This window comes from Diadema setosum, chromosome 21 (assembly GCF_964275005.1).
Source record: "Diadema setosum chromosome 21, eeDiaSeto1, whole genome shotgun sequence".
NCBI classification, from domain to species: domain Eukaryota; kingdom Metazoa; phylum Echinodermata; class Echinoidea; order Diadematoida; family Diadematidae; genus Diadema; species Diadema setosum.
In genome coordinates, this window is record NC_092705.1 from 28,554,486 (window position 1) to 28,564,844 (window position 10,359).

Consider the following 10,359-nt stretch of genomic DNA (forward strand, 5'->3'; position numbering starts at 1 on the left):
TTCAGGGAATCCTGACTCGCTACTTTATTTAATTCACAGAAGACAAAACATCTGCGATATGGTCAACATTTAAATTACCCCCTAGTCAGATACTCAGAAGGTACTATTACTTCGCTTTCAAGTTATAAAAAAAAAAAAAAAAAAAAAAAAAAAAAAAAAAAAAAAAAACATCAAAGGGTGCTGACATAAGATTCACAGCAGAGACATATTAAAACATGCAAGTTCCAATGAACTAACAGAAACCCTCGAATCTTTCCCCGGCTATCACCTTCTGACATCCAATCTGCCCTAAAGCTGGGAAACAAACAAGAATTTTGGACACTCATAACAAATTTACTCATTTTGCCTTTTTTTCACATCCATGATGATTACAGCCTGGTATGGAGCATGTAGCTCCCCACGCGTCTTCAGGAAAAACAGCACAACATATGATCGGGATCGCTGGCTGAGATATGCATTATGTCACAACAATTTGGGATTCACTGGACAAAGTTCATCACAATAAAAAAAGGAGACAATACTGATCATAAAAGAGTGATATACATTGTACCATGGTAAAGGCAATTCATGCTATAACAAAGTTTTCAGGGCCAGCAGTTTTCTTTCATTATAATAAAAAATTATGTTATTACTGAAGAAAATTCTGCACCAAAGACGTTAATGATGATAAATGCGGGGCCTGAATTTCTACATGGTTGTAACAAAATTGTTATAAACGTGTTCGTTGTAATGGAAGTACCCTGTGGTGTAATGCAGAACTTGAAACAACTCCTGACTCAGTAATAGATAACTTGACAAGGCAGTGGCATGAACTTGATGCAGTAAAGGTGTGAAACGGAACCAGAATGTTCATACCCATCATTATCAATTCTGCCATTTCCAGCCTGTTTCATTATCACAGCATGGTTCTTACATCAACACTGTCACATTCTCAGCACAAATGCACCAAGTACAATCATTCTCTTGCACTTCAGCTGCACCTGCCTAGCATTATGTCATCACCATCCTCCAGTCATCTTAGCCAACTTTACTTTCCTGTCTCCATGTTACCACAGCCTTTCCATCCCAATCATCATCGTCACTGATAATAACATTTATTATCACCGTGATTACCATTATCCAATTCATTACTACCATTCCACCATCATCACCATTATCATCACCATGGTTACTTTAATCCAGTTCATCACTACCATTCCATCATCATCAGAAGTGTTACGACAAGCAACAATACATTTATTGTTACTACCATCATCATCATTATCATTGTGGTCGTCATCCAAATCCACTTATCACCATTATGCCATTGGCATAATCATCATTATCATCATGGTCCGATTCCTCCTCTTTCTCCTCCTCCTCCTCCTCCCCATCATGCCACTGGCAAAATCACATTATCATCATAGCTTGATTTCTCCTCCTCCTCCTCCTCCTCCTCCGCCTCCTCCTCCTCCTCTACCTCCCCTTCTTCATCATCATCTTCTTCCTTGACAGCACCACCATCTCTCCACAGAAGGGTGTATGAACAAACGCTGATGGCCTCTAGGGCTGCGGAGGTGGTTCTGTTCTCAGTCTCTTTGGTGACTTTGGCACGACAAGCATTTGCTGCAATTAGTGGTAAAAAGTCGCAGAAATGTTTGTGGCAAAATTACAGTCTAATCTAGACCTTCTTTGATATTGTCCACGCTCAATCCATTACACATGGGACTATGATCCATTACGAATTAACTCGATTGGGAATTGCCATGTCTTACAAGCAACAAGTTAAAATACAATGTAGAAAGGACAACATAGCCAATTTTTAAAGGGTGTTAGTAGAAAAATGTTATTGTGGCACATTTCTCTAACTTTCTATCAGCCAATCAGAACAATGCATATGGCTACCAGCATTTGATATTCAAGCTAAAATCAGCTACAACATCATCTTTGTTCTGGTTTCAAGCTAGGATCTGGGGAAAAATTCTCTCAAGGTCAAATTGCAGTAGCTTGTGTCAACGTTTCTGTCATTACCTAAAGGTTTAATAGCATTATTGCATCACATGATCATTTACTTTTGTTTGTTTCTTTATCTTATTTTGTTTTATTGTGTTTGTTCTGCCTTTGTTCTTGCATCATGTGTTGTTTGTTTTGTTTTGTTTTGGTCATTTGTGTGTGTGCTTTATTTGTTTATCTATCTATCTATTTACATATGTTATTTGTTTACATCTATTTATTTTGTCTATTTTGGGAGTGGGGGTGGGATGAGGGGAACAGGGGAGGAAAGGGGGCCATCAGTGTACCTTCTGCCACCGGTCCAGTGTCTTGGAGTACTCTGAGGAGTAGAACTGGAACACCTCCTCACAGTCCCGTCTGGCAGCATGGCCGGCTGGGTTGTACTGGAGGCAGTTACTCCTAACCAGCATCATGTCCTGGTGGAACTCGCCAAAGTCCAGGTATGTCCCCGCCTGTCAGAAAGAGAGAAGGGGGGGGGGGAGAAGGGGAGAGGGAGACAGGAAATATGATACAGAATAACTCTAAAAATAACAGTTATCTCCTGACAGATATCTATTGTAAAAGTTGTTATTTTCGCAAATTTCGCGATTCACTGTTGGACTGCAAATATAACACCATAGGAAAATAATCTATTCATGGAAAAATGAGCAAAGAAAATGGGATTCCATTGGGATTCAAACCCGAGACCTCTGGATTGCTAGCCCGGTGCTCTACTGACTGAGCTATAGAAAGCCCCAGTTCAGTGTTCATCCTAGAAACCCTGAATTCTCAATGCTCGAATGGTCAGAAGCTACAGCAGTGTGTTTGTGTGTGACACAATTTATGCACACACTTATTGTAACACAGAAAAATATCGCCACCTGAACTTGATTGCACTAGATTTGTAGGGTGAAAAATATCAGTGTGCTCATATCATTAGGTTCCTCCCAAGCTGGGGTGACACTATGGTCATGGCTGACTAGATACAGGTACAAATGTATGTTATGGGCATCTCACCCTCATTTGTGCTCTTACTGGTGTACTCGTGACCGCAAGGGTATGTACTCGTCTAGCATCTTTATGCACTCAAGTCGTATAAAAACATATACAAAGTACACGTACAATGAAGTGGCAGCATAAACAGAGAGGCATTAGTGCACTTATGACAGTCACAGTGTCGAGTCGCGAAAACAACATCTTGGGAAAATTATCTGAGACCTCCCATGTGCAAAAAAAAAAAAATATCTGTACATGAAAATAACAGTTATAACAGTACAGTGGACTCCTATTATAATGAAGTCCTCGGGACCAGCAGTTTTCTTTCATTATATCAAAATTTCGGTATAACCGAACAAATAAACAATAAAAACGTGAGTGGAAAATGTTGCCGCTTGAATTTTTACATTATTGTAACAAGAATTTCATTATAACCATGTTTTGTTATAACAGGAGTGCACTATACACCTTCAGACCTGTTACAAATAATGCTAAATTGATCACTACAGAGACAAACTGACAGACAGAGACTTGAAGAGAGAGAGAAAGGGAGAGAATGAGAGAGACTGGAGAGAGAGAGACTGGCAACCTGAGAGAAAGAGAGGGTATAATATTCAGAGATATAATGTAGAGACAAGACGGCTAAACTCACTTCCAGGTTTCGTTTGATGGTACCAAAGTCCATGGGTTTCTTGATGAGCTTGTGGTAGCCCGGAGCCTCCAGCGGGTCAACTTTCCACAGAATCATTGACAGGGAGAGAGAGAGAGAGCAATTTTCATTCCATCGTCTAGACAACAGCCCTTGAAAATGGGAAGTAGTCCAAGTTAGTGGGCAGCGGTCTTACTCTTAGTTAGCGGGCAGCCGTCTTCGTTGGCGGGCAGTGGCCCTAGATAGTGGGCAGTAGCCCTTCTGTGAGAACACTCTTTGATTCCTATCATTTTTTCTGATAATGGTATCAATGTTAAGTTCAGTTCAAACTGTCCTTGCAAGTGGCAGTGAAGAATTACAGTTCTTCTTTCCCTCATTTTTTTTTTTTTTGGTCTGAATCAGAGATACAGTGCAAAGTGCAAAACAAAACCTCTCTTAAAGTGACAGAACAAAGCGCAAAACTAAATCTCTTAAAAATGACAGAAAAATTATGGCTTGTCTGTTCACTTGTTTTTTTTTTGTTTTTTGGGTTTTTTTTTTTTTTTTTGTGGGGGGTTCTTTTATTGACACTGCACTCATGAGTTAAAGTTAAGAAGACCAAACACCACGACAAAAAAAAAAAAAAAAAAAATTGGATCAACACGAACTGCATAAAAACACCATCTACACTTCAATACTGTGCCTTGGCACTTCTGATTTAGATTGAAGAATATCTACTCTTTTAGACTGCATCACAAACCTCTGACATAACCTGAATGACCAAAAACATACTTTTCTAGTCACTGGAAATTCAACCATTGTGAATTTTGAGGGTTTTGTAACGTAGAGTTGTCCCAATTTCTTCCAAAACGTATTTTCCTGGCTGCCACAAAATCAACCAGTTTGTGCCATGGTCCGCCGTCAACTTGTCAGTAGATCAACAAACTTGGTCAACTTTTATTATTCTTTTTTTCTTTTTTTTTTTTTGTTGAAGAGATGGTACAGTATTGGTTGAGGTGAGGATTCAACTGAAAACTTTTTGCGAGATATTTTAGAAACCACTCTATGAAATGTTAAAGAGCATACATTTCTAAGAGGAATTAAAAGTTTATTTGATGAAAATTGGTTTTGAAATGGCTGATATATCCAATAACAAAGCAAAACAAAGTGGCCCTAATAAAAGGTGGGTCCCACCTTTCTATGGCGTCTTGTGTTTAGATATCTCCGCCATTTCAAAACTGATTTTCATCAAATATACTTTAAATTTATCTTAAAATTGCCTGCTCTTTCATATTTCATAAAAGCGGTTTTTAAGTATTTATCGTAAAACATTAAAACCTGAACCCCCATCGCAACCAAAACTGCACCATCAATGAAATTCATATTGCAATAATATCCGTCAAGTGGTGCCATACAGTCTTGATAGGAAAAACACCTGTCTAGGGTCATTGTTCTCAACAGTAATGCTTGTACACTTCATTTTGTTGCACTACACCACTGGCACCTTCAAGTGACACATCAGTTAAATTCCAACCAATATCGAGGAAATGACATTAACAACAAAACTGATAAGCAAAAGGAGAGACGCCCTGAAACCACGATCAATGCCACTTCCTTGTGGGTGGAGGGGTAAAAATGTGGTTTCCTTTTTCCTACCAACTGCCAAGCTATATTGCATTTGTTCTGTACTCATATGAGAATGGTCTGATGAAGAAAGGTTTCAATTTGACAACTTTAGGTCTTCCCTTTATAAATTCTGTTGTACACATGTGGCATCACCCCCTTTTCAATTCATAATTCTCCCATTAGTTGTAATCAATATGAATTACACAACCACATATATCTATGAATATGACTTCATTTTTGTTTTTTAATCTTTGTAATAGCAAGCGGTCTTGCAAAAAGTTTTTTACAGCTGTTGCTTTGAAAATATCTTAACAATAAATGCATGTGGAATATATGAAACAATTCAAATTTGAAACAACTCATCTAATATATTCAACCATACATAAGATATAAATTATGTTTAGCAACAACAATCACTTATGAGAAAAGCACAACTTTACATAACATTAGAATGTAAGCAGCAATGCACTCTGAATTATCTCTACAATTCAAATAAAACATATCAATTACTAGTAGCAACCTATATAATCAACTGTTTAAATTAAAAAAAAAAAATGCTATAAGACTGCTTTGTATCACCAGCAGGGATAACACACTACACTCACTGTACATATCTGGATTGTGAATTTGTTATGCCAGATGGGCTGGCCCAGGTATTAATTTATTTACAAGTAAGGAACTCTAAGTGAACAAGAAAGGCACTGCCATGAACAAAAACAGATATCTTCACAGCAACTTACATTTACCAAAATTTTACGCCATTTAATGTACATTCTTCTGGTTGGCAATTAACAATGATGTAAAGACATCCGAAGAAAAATATCCAGTGGTATCATCCTACCTGGTCTGGTGAACCATGAGGCAGCATTGATCCCCCCTTTGGGTCGGTTTGCACCCCGGAATCGCATCACTCTCTGCAACAAGCTGGCAGAGAAAATGAAGAAGCATATTCTACCATCAGCTCTACAGGTTTAAGTTTGCTCCACACTGTAACTACATCTTTTTATCTTTTTATAACACATTTCACTGTTTCATTTCTGCATTTTTCTCTTCCCTCCTACTCCAAAGTATAATAATAATGTCTTATTAATCCCAGGAAACCTCTTCAGTGTTGCCACTGCTCTACAAGAGGGCCCTGCCATTGTTATTACCCTCGCCTTGCCAGGTACCCATTTATACACCTGGGTCAAGAGGGACATAGTGGATAAAAACATGCTGTCCAAGGACATAAGCCCTGGGCCATAGAGCCCCCTCTACATTGATGTATAGTATGAAATTGATCTATTGATCTCTAGTATGACATTGAGCTATTGAGAAATCACATCTGAAGATACCATATGGCCTTGGAGCATAGTCCATGAATCAATCACATTCACCGTGTTGGCAGTTGTAGCTTTCGGCAACAAGGTATTAACATCCTTAGGTACAGCATTTCACCCTAAATATGTGCAGATATTTTTGAAATTCTTCTGGATGGTTGGCTTTACATTGGTACATTTCATTTTAGGGTAAATCAGTGGCACCCCTCCTAGCTTGATGATATGGGACAAGTCATGACCTTGTGTAATGTTGGTTTTTCCCGCTGCTTGTGCTCGGGGGGGGGGGGGGATACATATAAGGGAATCAAACAAAGAACATTCACATGATGTCACCAACTTGATTTTCAAGCACTTTAATGCATCATTTATCCATTAACGACTACCATGACTACTCTCATTCATCTTCTGATATCTTCTAAAGCCCTAGCCTGATGGAATCCACTTTTCTTTGTTCATTTTTCCACTTCTGAATTATATTCATTTCTGGTCAGTTTCCTTCTGTTTGCATTCATCTTCTAGAGATGGATTGAATCTATTCTTGTAATATTAAAAAAAAAACAAAAAAACAAGAAAGTATCAAAGAGAACAGGTAAGCAATATAACTAACTAGAAATGTCGCTATGGCAACTGGTATGCCTCCGCCATAATGCATGATTCTCCTAATAGGTCTATAGTACATGTGGACAATGTGTGATTACATTTTCACAAAATTGGCAAAATATTAAAATGACATGTTTGTCACAAATGTATTGAATGTTTACCATTCCTTGACCTATGTTTATTGGATGAATAGGAGAGCATGTATTTGGGGATTTAAGAACTTTAACTTGACTTTGACCATTTCATAAGTTTATGCACTGAGTAATTTTCAAGGTATAGAGAAAAAGCGCAATTTCTGTATTGAACAGTAAATTGTTATCATTTTCATCTGGCCTTTGATTTATAAGAGAATCACTGTCAGGCAGAACATACATAAATTTTCAGTATGTTCTAAGTTTCAAGATAACTTGAGCCACTTCCGAGATATGGAGAAAGAATTAAGTTCAGCACTTTCACTTGATCTTTGACCTTTTAACCTTTGACCTTCTTGGCAAAAAAAAAAAAATTCCAAGAGAATCTCTATTGGGTTATACATGCATACATCAAGTTTTAAAAAAAAAAGTCCTGCTGGCATTGCATAAATATAAGGAAAATAGTAAAATTTTGAAGTATTGCCCTTGACCTTTGACCCCTGACCTTTGACCCCATGAACCCTAGATTCCCTAGATAACCACTGCCAGTCAGTAGATGCATATACATACTATGTTCCATGAAGATACCTCGAACAATTTCCAAGATAGAGAGTAAAAAAAGTGAAAATTTAACATTTTACTTGACCTTTTGACCTTTGACCTTTTGACCTCATGACCCCAAACTTTCACCAGAGAATCTTAATTGGGTAGTACATGTATACACTAAGTTTCCAGAAAATATCTTCAGGCATTGCATAGATATGGGGGAAATAGTAAAATTTTAAGCATTTGACCTTGACCTTTTGACCTTTGACCTTGAGCATGTGCACCCAAAAGTTGATAGGCACAACTTCACCCCCTAATACACATACATGCCAAGTTTCATTAGGATACCTCAAAAGGTTTTGGTAGTTACCCTGTCCACAAAATTCATTACGGACGGACGGAAGGACGGACGGACGGATGGACGGAAAGACGGAAAGACGGAAGGACGGACGGACGGACGGACGGACAACCCAAAAACATAATGCCTCCAGCACCACTTCGTGGCGGAGGCATAAAAATGAGCCTGTACATGTACGCACGACAATACTGCAATGAAAATTCATAGCAATTGGCATATAACTGTATATGCTAAAAAAATCACAGCAGCAGGGTAATAAATAAGTGTCGTGCTTTGAACATTGGTCAACCTACTGCTTATTCAGTATTTGCTTCTGAGGTTATTAAGACACAATAATTCTATGAGTCAAGAGAGCTCAAAGCTTTATAAAATGCATTTACCCCGTGTTGAACAAAGGGTTCATCTAAATAAAATGCAAATATATTAACAATGATGGCATTTTACCAATCTGAAATGTTAAGATCAAATTGGTATTTTCATAAGGAAGTTAGAATACTGTTGAAGACGCACACAGCATTATATATTTCTGAGTAGGTCCTAACTTTTAACCCATTGAGGATGGGCTGGTTTTGCTATAATACGCATTTCCAATAGACATCTGCCCGAATAAACTCGGAACTCGTCCTCAACGGGTTATGATCCACTTTGATTCTTTATGGAAACACCCCACAGGTCTCTGTACAAAACTGGATTTAAGGGAAAAGGGGTTTTCTCACTTCCAAGCAGCACGAGCCCAGCTAGGCATACTGGATGGACCGGTTTCCTCGTCAATCGGTGTCGGTGCTTTCCTCTTGCGCCGGCTCACCCTGACGGTTCCGTCGGCACCGACCACTCCCTCCGAGCCCGAGCCACCGCTACTTGCTTCTGGGAACGACAGAGCAGAACATGCAATGCATGTTGCGTCATTATTTTCATCATTGTAGTAACAACACACACAAAATAGCAATAGGTGCATTGTGGGAGTACCTCATTTGTTTTTTCTCCCACAGACAAATTACTCCCACAATGTCATTTCTACCCCCACAGCGCCTAACTATGTAAAATAAGGTGAAACATAATATGGAACACCCACAATGTACCTCTTGCTTGTCCATTATCACTGACATGATGATTCTCCAAAAGGGGGGGGGGGGAATTAAATTCCCCTGTAAGTAATACAATTTAGCAGGAAATTCATGGCAAAAGATATCTTTAAACTAGAAATGTCGCTATGGCGACTGATGCCTCCGCCATAATGCATGATTCTCCTAATAGGCGTATAGTACAATGTGTTCACAATGTGTGATCCATGACAGTTTCACATAACTGGCAAAATATTGACATGATAGGTTTGTCAGAAGTGTCTTGAACTGGGTTTGCTTTAATTTTTTAAGAGTGCAGGTACACATATATGGGGAATTGAGAATTTTTACTTGAATTCTGACAGACCTTTTTATAAGTTTATGCATTGAGTAATTTCCAAGGTATGAAGAAAGAGTGTAATGACGGTATAAAATGGATTTTTTTTTTTTGGGGGGGGGGGGGGCAGTGACACCTGGCCTTTGACCCTTAATATTTGACCTTTGACCTTCTGGCTGGAAATTTCCAAGAGAATCTTCATTAGGTAATGCATGTATTAATTTTTGAAACTAATAATGCAAGCATTGCATATATATACTAGTATATGAGGGAAATAGTAAAATTTTGAGGAGATGACCTTGACCTTTGACCCCTGACTATTGACCCATGACCCCGAAATTCCCTAGATAATCCCTGCCAGTCAGTACATACGTATGTACCAAGTTCCACGAAGATACATTGAACCATTTGCGAGAAAAGTGATATCGCAACATTTTCACCTAACCTTTGACCTTTTGACCTTTGACCTTATGACATGAAACTCTCTCTGGAGAATCTCTACGCAGTAGTACACGTCCACACCAAGTTTCAAGAAATACCTTTCGGCATTGCATAGATAAGGGGGATATTGCAACATTTGTAGCATTTGACCTTGACCATTTGACCTTTGAACTCTTGCCAATGTCACTAAAATCTACTCAACTAATTGTCCTATCATACATCATCCTTGGACCAAGTTGGGTGAAAGCTGCTTCATCCAGTTTTGAGTTATCACGTAAACAGATAAATTTTAGGATTTGACCTTGATCTTTGACCTTTGACCTCTGTCCGATTTCACTGAAAAAC

General features: G+C 38.5%; 1 protein-coding gene across 1 annotated transcript in view; it reads right to left on the minus strand.

Moving 5' to 3' along the window:
* Positions 1 to 1,468: 1,468 nt before the first annotated feature.
* Positions 1,469 to 10,359, minus strand: part of LOC140244459 (uncharacterized) — a 178,986-nt gene continuing 170,095 nt past the window's right edge. The window contains exons 15-19 of the mRNA XM_072324097.1: positions 8,892 to 9,039; positions 6,063 to 6,145; positions 3,620 to 3,699; positions 2,280 to 2,444; positions 1,469 to 1,605 (exon numbers count right to left, since the gene is read on the minus strand). Coding sequence (XP_072180198.1) covers positions 1,543 to 1,605; positions 2,280 to 2,444; positions 3,620 to 3,699; positions 6,063 to 6,145; positions 8,892 to 9,039 — 539 coding nt within the window. The 3' untranslated portion in view covers positions 1,469 to 1,542. The remainder of the gene's footprint in view (positions 1,606 to 2,279; positions 2,445 to 3,619; positions 3,700 to 6,062; positions 6,146 to 8,891; positions 9,040 to 10,359) is intronic.